At 46.2% G+C, this 14,355-nt stretch overlaps 1 protein-coding gene across 1 annotated transcript in view; it reads left to right on the top strand.

The window, feature by feature from the left end:
* Nucleotides 1-14,355, top strand: part of ACSS2 (acyl-CoA synthetase short chain family member 2) — a 181,375-nt gene that overhangs the window by 53,828 nt on the left and 113,192 nt on the right. Inside the window, exon 4 of the mRNA XM_078686275.1 lies at nt 2,586-2,689. Within this exon, the coding sequence (XP_078542401.1) occupies nt 2,586-2,689 (104 nt within the window). The remainder of the gene's footprint in view (nt 1-2,585; nt 2,690-14,355) is intronic.

The raw sequence follows: 14,355 nt of genomic DNA, 5'->3' as shown, positions 1-14,355 counted from the left end.
GTATTTTACCGATTCGGTAAATTTACCGATTCGGTAAATATACCGAATCGGTAAAATTGGCCCCCTACATACCGAAAACCCATTTACCGGTCGGTAACGGCCGAAATCGGCCGTTACCGGTCGGTAAATGGCCACCTACATCTGGCCCTTAGAGAGACAGAGAGAGAGAGAGCGAGACAGACAGAGAGAGAGAGAGAGCGAGAGAGAGAGAGACAGAGAGAGAGGGCGAGAGAGACAGAGAGAGAGGGCGAGAGAGAGAGAGACAGAGAGAGAGAGCGAGAGAGAGAGAGACAGAGAGAGAGAAGAGATGGAGAGAGAGAGAGACAGAGAGAGAGAGGGACAGAGAGAGGGCGAGAGGGACAGAGACGGAGAGAGAGAGAGAGAGAGCGAGAGACAGAGAGAGAAGACAGAGAGAGAGAGAGCGAGAGACAGAGAGAGAGAGAGGGGTGGGTGGGAGGAACGGAGAGAGAGAGAGAGGGGGGGTGAGCGCGAGGAAGCTTGGACCAGGAGTTTGAGTGTGGCAGAGAAATGGCGCAGAGGCAACTGCGGGCGCGCGAGGACTGGAGGGATGTTTACTCATCATTCACTCATGTTTCTGTATTCGACAAAATGGAGAGCCTGCGAGGGGTTGGTCGCCCAAGCTTCCTGTGAAGAGACTTTCGTACTGATCTCTGCACCGAGCAGCAAACGTGCTTGACGATGATTCAAACTAAATTAGCAGATTAATGTTTCCCAGGAACAAATGTTCCAGCGGCCTGTCCGTCCTTTCTCCAGGACACTGTGTAACGCCCTCAGTTAACAACCTGGTTCTATAATATGTTTAGTGCCTGTCGCTGTAAATAGCTGGCGACGTCCTTAGATCATTCCATTATCCAGCTAGAAATAAATCTTAATAATTATTAACCTGGGTTTGCTTCTCACCTCACCAGGCACTCGCCTCACTCTCACGTGGAGGGCGTGACGTCACACACCTTGGAGTCACCTTTCTCCTCCCAAAGAGCCAAATGAATCTCAGACCTTCCTCACCCTTCTAAACAAGCTTTGGCAACGGTAATAAGTCTTTCGTTGGCTGCCAAGCACATGTCAGTGTCGATGCATATTTTGTCATGGTTTTTGCAAAATGTTACTGTTGCACAAGATTGCCTAAAAGCAAAATCAACCGCACATTGACATACTAGTCTCTGGCACTCGGCCACGGTGTAAGTTGACTCATCAGGCGGGCAGGCAGCAGAGGGGCTGGCCTGCCCTTGGATCACCTGTAAAATAACCCACCATGCTGGCATATTTTTGTTATGCAAAATAAACCTGCAGCAATATTCTCCACTAACAAAGTGTCTTGTGGTTTATTTATGTATGTTGCGTTATTAGAACTGATGAGTGTTGCCGATATTGGCACTATGCGCACTTCGAAGTTGGCCAATAACTGACCCGCTGTTTCGCGCTGTATGCTGTAGTTGGTGGAAGAAACTGTGAATGACACAACAGGCCAATGAACAAAGAGGGATGGGTGAAAGACCTTGTAAGTAAGCATAATATACATACCGTTTTAATAACAACAAAAGGTCTTGGCTAACACCAGACCTAAAAAGGTCCACCTCTGTTCGTGCTGTGCTTTGAACTGCCGGCAGCCTGGCAGAACATTGTATACCAGTAATTTGCTCGATCTGCATTTTAGTAAACGTGGGACACAACAATACATCAGCTCAGGTTTCCAAATATATTGACTAAACAGAATTTTTTTAGTGTGCACTTACATAATTGGGTGCGCCACTAACTGTTGTTTTCAGAGTTGGTGAGCCTGAGGATTCCTTAGCTTGACCAGCTCTGAAACACTGGGGGCTTTTCTTGTGTCCCTTTTGGTCAGCCAGATCCTGACGTCCATTGATGTTAATGGGATCACCTTCCAGAAACTCTATTATCTATGCAGATTGAGACTAATGGCTTCGTGTTGTACTTCGTGGTTTACTTGACAGATTTCTGGCATGAGCCACTTTTGTGGCCACTTTAAAACAAAGAAGAGCAATAATACCTGTGGCTGAAACAATCAGTAGCGTTATTTCCCTCTCTCGCCTTGTTTTCCCCTTTCTGTCTTTCTTTCTGTCTCTCTCATATTTTTTTTACAAGATCATTTTTATTGGCCTTTTCCTAGATTAAGTACATCACATCAGTATCGGTGACATTAATAAAAAAAAAAAGAAATATTACATACATTTTACAGCTGAATATAATATTGGATAGCATCGGGTCGTATGGCCCTCTGCACAGTCCCAGCAATTGGTGATGTCGCTGTGGGACGAGTGGTGAGGCGGTATCGGCATTCATGCAAGGTAGTCCTTGTTTTGTACTGGGATGTGATGTTCACTCTCATTATTAACCCTATGTATTAGGGGCTGTTATGAGCCAGTAATGACAGAAACTGGAACGAACGGGGGAGGTAGACCTGGGATACACTGTGTCGTACTTTATATCTCTCTCTCTCTCATATATATATACAAACCTGACATGTTGGCATCATCAGGCTTTACAAAGGGAACGTGCGGTGAAATGTTACTTACTGAGGGTGTCTTCTATTTCTATCCATTTAGGGGTGAAAAAAGGAGACCGAGTGGCAATCTATTTGCCAATGATCCCTGAGCTGGTGTATGCCATGCTGGCGTGCGCACGAATAGGCGCGGTCCATTCCATCGTGGTAAGTAGTGGCACTGGGCTACCAGCCCTTCCTCAAGCAGACCTTCCCTAGCTTATGATGCCTTGGAGGAGAAATTACTATGTACATTCTGTGCTCATCAGGTCATGGAAGAAATCACAATTAGAAGATCTGTGTAAAGTAACGTTTTGGGTTTTGAGCCACAGTGCATTTTTCAACTTGGTACATGACAATAATGATTCTCTTGTAGTAATTTTTGTCAATTTAAACTTTCTCTAAGTTCACCCAGTACCACTTTCCAGTAGTCCTTCTTGAATGGTTAGAATGCTATCCAGTTTGGTTTTGGTTCTCATTTCATTATTCCATGCCATTATTTTTCTTACATTTCCTGTGGCACATTATAGAGCCACCTTTTCCACAGAAACATGTAGGGGCTGAAAGGTGAACAGGGATGAAAGGTGAACTGGAATAAAATGTGAACTGGAATGAAAGGTGGACTGGAATGAAAGACCCTCATTTTATATTACATGTTCCAGATAGCAACCCCCTCATTTTTGGCAGCCTTTCCCTTAAAGGAGAGTGTAAGCACACAGGTACATGCGCTGTGCAGTCACCTGTGCTCCTCTTCTTTTTTTGCATCTTTAGGTCACACTGTGTGTTTTTCCTTAGTGGCCTTACATGACTGGATAGCGGCCTGCACCCTTTCTGCTCTTAAACAAGACTAGAGTCTGCAGGACCAGGGATACATTGTACCTCGTCTTGCAGTTAAGGTACCTTGTTCACACTAGGCTTTGCCGAAGTCTGATGGTTGGTGTCAGTTCAAGGCCTTTGTAGTTACACCTCTAGACAAGAGGGCTCAATAGGCACCTGAACACCTAGCTTGCACTTGCCTGTGGCCTTCAGTTCCTATACCTCTCTTCTGGAATTCCGAATGGCCCTCAAGACCTGGCTGTCGGAATAAGCCTCTGGGGCCTGTAAGGTCCTGGATACCCTAATGGGTGATTAGCAGTGCTTTATAAATCCTGATTGATCGATTGAGTAGTTTGACTTATACCTGTTTAGTTGATTGTGGCTGGGATCCTTCACTGCTTGCAAACGTGCATGTATTTACTATGTTCTGGTGCCCTGCGTGAGTGCCTGATGGTGTATTTGAATTATTAATCATGCAACACACAGTGCAGCGTTTTCAATACAAATATGTCTTAAGAAATTGCAATTTGAGGCCTGGAATACTTAAACAGTGCATGCATAAATTGCAGCAAGAAAAAAAATATTAATTAAAAACATCATTTGCAGACAGTGTTTCATACTATACTTCTGGCATTGCTCACTGCTGTAAATAGCAGATATTTCTAGCTCCCAATTTAAATGTCACTAGTCTGAACCGATGTTCTGTTCAATTTTACTTTAATATCGATATGTTCAAACCACTACAAGTGATAGGTAATTCTTCTCTCTAGGCCATACTGCCTTCACCACTTAGGGGCAGTCAGCCTCCATTGTCCCTAGATTTCCCATCCTGAACTTCTATACCCTACCACCCTGCCATAGCATGGCTCCATCTCTTTAGCACTTACTTCCCCAGTCCTCACACTTCCTGTGATTCTCCGCTCTGTCGAGCATGCTATGTGAAAACATTTCCCAACCCTTTTTTATGTGATTAAAACACAGAGGTGTTGTTTTGATGGCTAAAAATAAATTTTGTAAGAAATGAGTGTGAACACTATTGATGGGTGGGTATTGTCTTTTGAAATATGTGAAGCCCTCATTGAACAGAGTCTATGCACAATTCAAATGAAAAATTCACATACGCTGCCACCAGCTCCAAACCCATACGGGCTTTGAAGCTGGCCGAAACATGTTGGCTAACTGAACTGTAATTGCTCTAGTTTTACCCCCAGACTTCTGTTTTTAATGATATCGAAGGTTCCCAAGCCAATAAAGAAAGAATCCTTTGGGTATAACCTTGAGATATTTTTATCTGTATCCACTGCACTTCTCCAGTAAAATTCTTATGTAAGAACTCCCTCTACAGGCCATGTTCACCAGAGTGCTATTGACCTACTTGGGTGTGGTTAGGTGCATTTGATGAAGAATGCCACTATAAGTTGCAGGTGAGGTGACCGTTTCAAGATTTTCTAGATCCTGCTGGCTATTTTCTTTCTTTTGCCACTCCTAAATTAGGTAAACTTTTCCTACCAGGGTACTTGTTGTGTGTATACTCTAATAAGGCTGCCATACGCTACCTACAGCCTCGCACCATGGTGCAGGGGTGAGTTTGTGCTGTCTACAATAGGATTTGTACTGGGAGTATACTCTTTCAGTATCGATTCCTCAGACTAGAAACCTTACAAGGATCCCTGCACTGGATGTGTGCTGTGCACTTCAACACACATCTAATGTGTGAATTTAAAAAAAATAATAAATCACATTCTCCTTTGTTAATTTCTGCTTCAAAGAGGTGTATTTTTTTACGTGAAGGCCCGTCAAGCTGTCTTGGTAGATCGGGCTTTGCATCAGAACCTATGGATGTTTACCCTAATCCACCGAAGTGACGCCACAGTAACGTCCCCATGATGCAAAGTGAAACCAATCAGTGCAAAGTGCCTTTTGCGGTCAGAAAATGTCACCTTTCCATTGCAATGCACCTTTTGCTCTGGAAAGTAATTGCCAACGTGTCACTTTGTGTTGCTTTGCGTCTCTTTGGGACAAAGCCATAGCAAATTTGAGGAAACTGCCTTAATTAGAGTTTGGTGAATTGAGATAGCCACCAGAATGTGGTGGATGTCGTGTTTGCTGTGTTGAATGCATTGATGTCAGTAACACTCTAAATACAGTGCACTGGACAGCTGCCAGTGTTGGCAGATGTTTTGCTCCAGCAGACTTTAAACACTGAAAAGCAGTTCTTCCCCAGCAGGGTCTACAGGTTCTGGAGCTTTATCCCTCCAGGCATCCAGATATTATCTTCCTTGTGCACTTTTAAATAAGAATTAATATGCCTGTTTTTTCAGTGCCTCCTCGCACCGTGAGAGCACCAATCAGCGCCAGGAACCGTTGGTTCTGGAAAGACTTTATTCTGTAATTGTGTCTAATGTATACTTATATAATTGTAAACCATTTGATTGTTTAGAGTTGCTAGCATATTTTCTGAATAGCTGATGTACTTTATTGTGTGCCTTCTTAATGTGTAACGCCACCTTTGTGACCTATAAATAACTGTCTTTAACTGTGCAATATTTTATTTTACCTATTTTTGCTTTATAGGTTTTCTTTTTATTTATGCCATTCTGTAACTCATAATTCATAAGTTGGCATTATGCATAGCCCAGTCTCACTATATGGATCTAGATCACACTATAAAAATGGCTATTAAAGAGATCAACACCATAAGACTAAACTTAGGCTTCCAATATCTCTTTGGTTCAACCCATCAATGCTGATGTGTGATATTCTCACCTCACGTTCATTCCAGCTACTCACCCTTGTTGATCTTGTCAGCGCCTATAATTTCTCAAAATCACCACACATGAGGACATAATCCCTTCCTCCTGCCTCAAATCTGTAATTCCCAAATCAGTCTTTCCTGTACTTGACATCACAGCTTCTCCTCTAAAAGGCACCTTCCCTGATAGCGCACGACTCCACAGTTATAGGGGCAGAGTTTTGGGCATTTTATACAAACCTATATGCAAACGATAACTAGGCCCCCTCTGATCCACTTCCCTACCTCCAGGAGGCTGCAATCACCCTATTGCCTTTGCAGGAATCAGACGTGCTCGACCAACCCATTAGGATCGAGGAGGCGATTGCCGCAATTGCGCGACTAAAGCCTACGAAAGCCCCAGGCCCGGACGGTTTCAGCACAATCTTTTACAAGACTTTCTGCGCGGAACTTGCTCCCTTTTTGACCCGCGTTTTCAACTCTTTTGCCGAGACCGGATCACTAACCGATACCAACTGCATTTTGCAGTTCCTACCACCCGATTTCTCTGCTCAATGTCAATGCGAAACTGTTCAGCAGCATTCTGGTACATCGCCTTAACCCACTGATGCCGGGCTTGATCGACCCCGATCAAGCAGGGGTTATCCCCTCACGTCAATGCAGGGACAACACCAAGCGTTTGTGCCACCTCATTGACAAAGTTAATTGGTCTCGGGAAGAGGCCCCGTTTGATGGCGGTGGGCGCGGAGAAGGCGTTTGACAGGGTGCACTGGCCCTATCCGTTCACAACCCTTAAGCACGTTGGGCTGGGAGACCCATTCTTGAATTGGATTCCTAGCATATATAACACGCCCAGGGCATTGGTTCGGGTAAACAGGATGAGCTCGGAGGGGTTGCAAGTGGAGCGGGGCACCGGGCAGGGCTGTCCGCTCTCCCTGCTTCTGTTTGCCATATACATGGACCCCTTTGCCCAGAGGTTACGTGATTACCCCAAGGCTGTGGCACTAAGTTTGGGCGGACCAACACCTCATCAGCCTTTATGCGGATGACATTATATTTTTCATCGCTCAGCCTCTTCCCTTACTTGCAACAATCATCTCTGAACTAGAGGCTTTTGCGGCTGTTTCAGGTTTCAAGATGAACCTGTCCACATCTCAAATACCGAATCTCATCGCCCAGCCGGAAACGGAACAAGCTATCCATGCACAGTATGAGAACCAATGGATTCAGCGCTCCAATATCTCGGCATCATGCTAGACAGGAGCCTTCCTAAAATGGCCCGGACTAATTTCTCCAACCTCAGAGCCGTGATCCGTAAAGACTTAGATCAATTGCGGCAGCTGCCGTTGTCTTGGCTGGGCAGAATTGCCATAGTTAAAATGAGTGTACTCCCGAGGGTCCTATACATCTTCTAAGCGCTTCCTCTCTCCCCCTGCCTCGAGAACTGTGGCAGCTCCAGCACTACATTGATCGCTTCATCTGGGGCGGGGTGAAACCCAGACTGCATAAACAACTACTGCAACGCACAAAACTGGAGGGTGTTCTAGCGGTCCCGATGTCCTGCAGTATTTCCATGCCGCCCAACTTAGATTCCTGGTGGAATGGAACCGTCCCATGACCAAAAAGCACTGGGTGTTCATGGACCAAACCGTTGTGGGCTCACACATTTGGAAGGAAGCCAGGCTTCCATGAGCCCACAGATTCTGGGGTTTATACTCATCCACGGTAACGAGCACTACTTTCAAGGTAAGGGATAAGGTGGTGTATTCAGCAGGCCTTTCGTCATTCCCCTCACTGTTGACCCCATTGTTCGCCAATCCATATTTCCCACTAGGCCTGTCACCCCAGGTAGCTAAGCGGTGGTTGGCAGGCGGGTGTAAGAGGGTGGTCTGCCTCTTCGATAACAATGGTTTCATTCCCTTTGAGGAGCTCAATTCCCAAAACTCATTGTCGGAACAAGATAGGTTCACGCACACTCAACTCGCCCATTGGGTACTTGGCCCCAACGTAAACCCCAACACAGGTAGGCCCATGACTCCTTTTGAGAACTTTACCACTTTTTAACTAAAACACCACATACACAAAGGACGCAGATTCAAAAACGGTGGAAAGCTGAATTGGGACGCGACCTCTCCGATAAAGAGTGGGGGGGGGGATATTCTACAGATTCACCACACAACGTTCAACGTAGGCCACACTGAAACAGCTTACAAAATCTTATTGGCATTATACTCCAACACGCATACAAAAGTGGAATGCACTCTGTGATGACCAACCCAGGGTGACTAATACATCTACTGTGGAACTGCCCCAAGCTCATGAGGTTCTGGGAGCAGGTGCTGAACGACATGGCTGATGACAGCGATCCCACGCCTCCCAGCGTACACACTCTTGGGTCTCTCCAACGCCCTCACCTACCCACTACGGTCCATCAGGGACCGTCAGATGGCCATGGCCCTTTACGCTGCCCACAGGATCCTCTTGGCACATTGGGGATCGAATAATTCTCAGACCACCGGAAATGGCTCCAACAATTATGGACACTATTGGGAATAGAGTGATTGTCTATGCCAGCCAGCGCTGACCCCTCAACCTACGTAAAAATATGGCCCCCTTTCATTATTATCCTGTGTAAGGAATTCAGAGAACTGATATGCCCAGCATTGTTGCGTATCCTCAAATTAGTGCCAACTGCTTAGGGAGTAGCCAGGTCACCTTGGGGTGGTACCCTGCTACATTTTGGCTTCCCTATCCCATGCTCACTTCGATATGGGCTTCTTCGGATGGAGAGAGGGCGCGTGTGGGTAAGGGAGGTATGCTTGTTATTTCTGTAAGTTACCTTATGTTAATTTGTTTTTACTTTTGAGAGCAAGGCTATGTTTTTACTGCACTCAGCCCAGTGAAGATACTAGAGCTGTTGTCCACACTGAGTACAGTGAATTTCTGTAAATTGTCAATTCCCTTGGAGTGCCCCCAGACGCGGCCGACCCTTGCTGGGTTGTTTGGCGAACCGCTGTGTATTTCACCCTCACTCACAGTGCTCCTAGCTAACACTCCAAAGTCAGACCGTTACTATGCTCCTGTTTTCAGACCGTTACTATGCTCCTGTTTTCGCAACTGGTCCAGATGGGTTTGTAAGCAAATTGCTGTTTGAACTGCTTGCTCTACTCTATAATAATAAAAAAGATGTAATCCATAAAAGGCACCTTCCGTTCATGGAAATTCCCAGCCCCATATAACAGAACCACATCAAGACCTAGATGAACTTTTCAACTACTCTTCTTTTACTCATCTGCCCCTCATTTCAAACTTCTAGGCAAGAACATGTGCTGTTCACCTGCAAGAAGACATAGATCATTACTGATTTCTTAAAGCATTCTGGGCAATGCACTTGTTGCTAAATAGAAAATGCGTAAACTCAGAAGGATGAAAGCAATCCTTAGAATTACTCATAATGAAGATTATGTTTACTAGTTTCTTATGACCTACAAGCAATACTCAACACTGCAGTCTATTAAGCCATCCTTTCCACCCTATACTTTGATATGGGTATGCCGCCAAGAGATCCTCCCACAAAACAAAAATGATACGCAGCAATAGATGACAAATACACTATCAACAATATGATGAAGGCATCAATAGTAAAAATATACAAATAATCATACCACCTTGTAGCAGTCTTAAGTTCGACCAGCGTAATACTCACCCAAGTGTATTTATTAGTAACATCTAGACTGTCCTATAGAATAGTGTGGAAAATTCTGATTCTGTGGCAAGAAAGAAGGGCTATATTATGCCAGTTCTGAGCATTTATACCACCCTGGCAGCAACCTCATATATCGATTTAAAATACAGTTTAACCTAGAATTGTTGACCTATCAACCTCACTCATGATATCCTCCAATTTGGCACTCCTAAAAAATGTCCTGCTTGCAGTGACACCCCTGGTAAACAGTGCTCTGGTCAAAAAGGCTCTTCCAATTGTCTTATTCTGCACACTTGTTCAAGCATTGGATAAAGACATCTTTAGATTTCTGAGAAATAATAAAGTCTATAACTCATTCAACTCCATTGAAATACTCTCAGGGCGGGCTCACTAGAAAGTGAGGGGTACACTGACGCCTGGGAATTGGTCTTTGTTTTCATAATGACAAATAACATCTCTCTTTTAGAATGAAACATCCTATTCCTGTCTTCATAATGTTAAGAACCCTCACATCCAACTCTCACTCACATGGATCAAAGTACAAAAACATGGTCACTTACCCTTTCAGGCCTTGATAGATAAGCACTCAGTCTGAGGCTGGTTGAAGCACCACCTTAATATACCATAATAAAGAGCACATGGGAGAGAGAGGTTTACCGTCTAACACTGTGAGGATTCTGCACCCCTTGGAGAAAGACAATTCCCTAAGCTTTATGTCCAATTTTGAGTGGTAGACCTGTTGAGATCACAGAGAGTGTTTCCTAATGGGCACACTGTCCTCTGAGTTCACCTGCGCAGGATGTCAGGGTGAACTCCTTCACCAGAAATCTTGAAATCCTCTGCTAGTGCTAGCATCATTGCCAGTTTGTAGTCCGGTACAACAGTTTATTATGCCTAACCCTGTATGAACTGCACGCTTCTAGTGGTTCCCGGTGTACCTTGAAATTGGGTTGAACGTTTGGTGGTTCCTGTGAAGGATCTTTGCTATTTGTTCATCAATCCCTGGTTTGGGGCATTTTTTCTCAAGGTTGACCCCTAACTGCCTTGTTCAGAAGCTTACAAATGCTTTGCCTCATTAGTACTCCACCCGTGCAGGGTCCAATCAGAATATTGGCATAATTATAGGCAAAATTCCATACATCGTAATAACCATTGACTTCATTTATTCAAACATATAAAGAAATGTGAAAAGTGTACGTAGTAGGCAAACAAACTGTGTTCATAAGTGAGGGTGACCATCATGCTGACTTTTCATCCTGCATCATTGATTGCTGATGCTCGCTGCAGTAGCATCTGATGATCATCCATGGGCCATCCCTGCGCTTATCATAAAAAACAGCTGTGTTGACGACTTGGACAATAGCCACATCTACAAACTGGAGACATATGAGATCACGTCGCCAATGCTTGACAGCAGAGCTGGGCTCATTGGGCCAACAACATTAGCAAAATCCAGTCAGGTATTCAGGAAATTCTTAAAGGGATTGGAGATCAGTCTACATAGGATGAATTTCCCTAGACCTTTTGATCGTTCTGAAAACCCAACTAGGTTCTCCTATTAGATCCCAGCCCTACACAACAGTTCTCTTCCTTTGCTCTCACGTGGTCGCGTGCCACTGGCATGTGGTGGTCACTCTGAGTAACTGATTGAATTTCCACATTAGATGGAACATGGGCAAACGCTGCTAGAAACAGCGGAGCATCCTGTGTGACTTCACAGCCTCTCGCGCAGCTATCCGCGTGCATGACATTTATTCATTTTCTTCGATTTAATGAAGGAGGATGACGGAGCATCTAGATGAGGGTTGGCGCGTGCACCTGTTTCCATTCCTTCACGAGAACCTAGCTTGACAAGCGGCTTTGGAGGCACCCGTCGCTGTCACTCCTTTTAAAAAGGTCACGTGCTATCCACAATAGTGTATGCCAACTGGTAGAACTCAGCTGAACTGACCTTGCCATGGAAGCACATATTTTTCAGAGCCATGCACAGCTTGTTAATTCTAAGTGTGAAATACTGGAGCATTTTTAAAGGACAGGGCTCTGCCTTAGAGGCAGTAAATGCTGGCGAATCACTGCCACCGATTAAACAGGGCTTTAAGTGGGCCGGGTCTCACCGGGTCTGAGCACCGGCAGTTTTTTAAAGGAGGCTTGAAACGGGTCTCTATCGGGCTCTGTTTTGTGCCCTGGCGGCCCCTATTTTCACGGGGCAACAGTAATAGCAGGCACATCGATGTGCACATGCTCACACTGCTCACTTCTCACTAGTGGAGAAGTTACGGCATGATGTCATGCCAGGTGAGCGTTGTAGGGGAAGGGAAATCCTTTAGAGAGTCATTTTCTCTCTGGATTTCCCTTCTCTTTTTGAAACGAAGGAGAAGCAACATTGTCGTGGTGTCACCAGGGCTTTAAGTGGAAGCTTTTTCAATATTATGTACAAGCCATAGTTGCTGCTTATTTATCTTATGCAACTAACAACCATTGACAAAGCCAATAGTCCTGACTTGTAGGTATGATGTGACTTGTTGTATCATATATCTGGACGCAATGACAGGAACAGCAAAATACAAGTTGGGCGGCACACTAGGCTAAGCACAGATTTTTAGCGTAGGTGTTTATGCCACGCCCCTAATTTCGATGACCACACCCCTTTAAGAGACCCCCAGTTTTTTCATCCCACGCCCTGCGTACAGGTCTCGAGTTGGGGGTACACGCAGGTACAAGGCGTCCCCCCACTCTTTTCACAGGGTGGACGACTCCCCCCCCTGCCAAGAAGCTGGGCTCTACAGAAATACGCTGAAGGTGTCCCGGTGTAATTTTCAGACACCGGGACACGTTCAGCAGGTGACGTCATGAGGTCATTTGCTTATTGTCAGTCCCCCTCTTCTTTTTATAGGACTTGTGCCCTGCCTGCGTATAAATATATTCAAATGTATTCATCCACCTTCTTTATTCATCTCTAAACTTCCTTATTTAATCCCTCTTAAAACGTAGTATTCAGATAGACTTATTCACTAAGGTAAACTTACACTTTTGTGTAAGGTTACGATTTGTTAGGTTTTCGCAAGCTACGAGTGTAGTTTTACGTGTAGTATCTTTATCTACACTCCACATTCATAAAGATGCTACACGTAAAACTACATTTGTGGTTTGTGAATCCCATAAAAAATCGTAACCTTACACAAAAGTGTAAGTTTACCATGGCGAATAAGCCTCTGAATGTTTTTCTTACATGGGTCCGAAATCTGGCTAGACCCACCAAAAATTAAGTGCGTAGTAAACACGACCGAAGAACATCAGCCATATTCTACGTCGGGGCTCGAGTCGGGGTACCACGCGGGTGGACGGCGTCCCCCCCACTTAGTTTACCGGGTGTAAACGCCGTCCCCCCTGCCAAACAGCTGGACTTCACTCTTTGGCCTCTCTGGGACGAGATCCACCTCTCTGGGACGAGATCCGGGCCAATCGCTTTAAAAGTGATTTCGGAGTAAGCTAACGCAACAGAGAGCAGGCAGTGGAATCTGACCCTGTGACCCTGCTCGACAACGGAGAAACAGCGGCCCTCATCCTCCTGGACCTCTCCGCGGCCTTCGACACTGTCTGCCACCGTACCCTAGTACAGCGCCTCAGCAACGTCGGAATCCAGGAGAAGGCACTGGAGTGGATCATCTCCTTCCTCGCCGGAAGGACACAGAGAGTCCGCCTCCCCCCGTTCAGATCGGATGCCACCAAAGTAATCTGCGGCGTTCCTCAAGGCTCCTCGCTCAGCCCAACACTCTTCAACGTCTACATGAGCCCCCTCGCGGCCATCGCACGCCAGCACAACCTCAACATCATCTCCTACGCCGACGACACCCAGCTGATCCTCTCCCTCACCAACGACCCCGCCACCGCCAGAGCCAACCTACACGAAGGGATGACAGACGTTGCCAAGTGGATGATGAACAGTCGCCTGAAACTGAACTCGGACAAGACGGAAGTCCTCATCCTGGGTTCTGCACCCTCCGCCTGGGACGACTCCTGGTGGCCCCCCGCCCTGGGCAGCGCACCCAAACCCACAGACCACGCACGCAACCTAGGCTTCATCCTGGACTCATCCCTCTCCATGACCAGACAAGTCAACGTCGTCTCCTCGTCGTGCTTCAACATCCTGCGCATGCTACATAAGATCTTCCGATGGATCCCCACCGAGACCAGGAAGACGGTCACCCAGGCCCTCGTCACCAGCCGTCTGGACTACGGCAACTCCCTCTACGCCGGAACCACCGCCAAACTCCAGAAGAGACTCCAGCGGATCCAGAACACCTCAGCACGACTCATCCTGGACATCCCCCGCCGCAGCCACATCTCCGGACACCTGAGAGACCTACACTGGCTCCCGGTCAACAAGAGAATCACCTTCCGGCTCCTCACCCACGCACACAAAGCCCTACACAACCAAGGCCCAGGATACCTCAACAGCCGCCTCAACTTCTACGCTCCCAAACGCCAGCTCCGATCGACCAGCCACGCCCTCGCCGCCGTCCCCCCGCATCCGAAGAGCCACCACAGGAGGAAGGTCCT

This window comes from Lissotriton helveticus, chromosome 4_1 (assembly GCF_964261635.1).
Source record: "Lissotriton helveticus chromosome 4_1, aLisHel1.1, whole genome shotgun sequence".
NCBI classification, from domain to species: Eukaryota; Metazoa; Chordata; class Amphibia; order Caudata; family Salamandridae; genus Lissotriton; species Lissotriton helveticus.
This window is presented reverse-complemented; position numbering and strand designations above follow the sequence as displayed.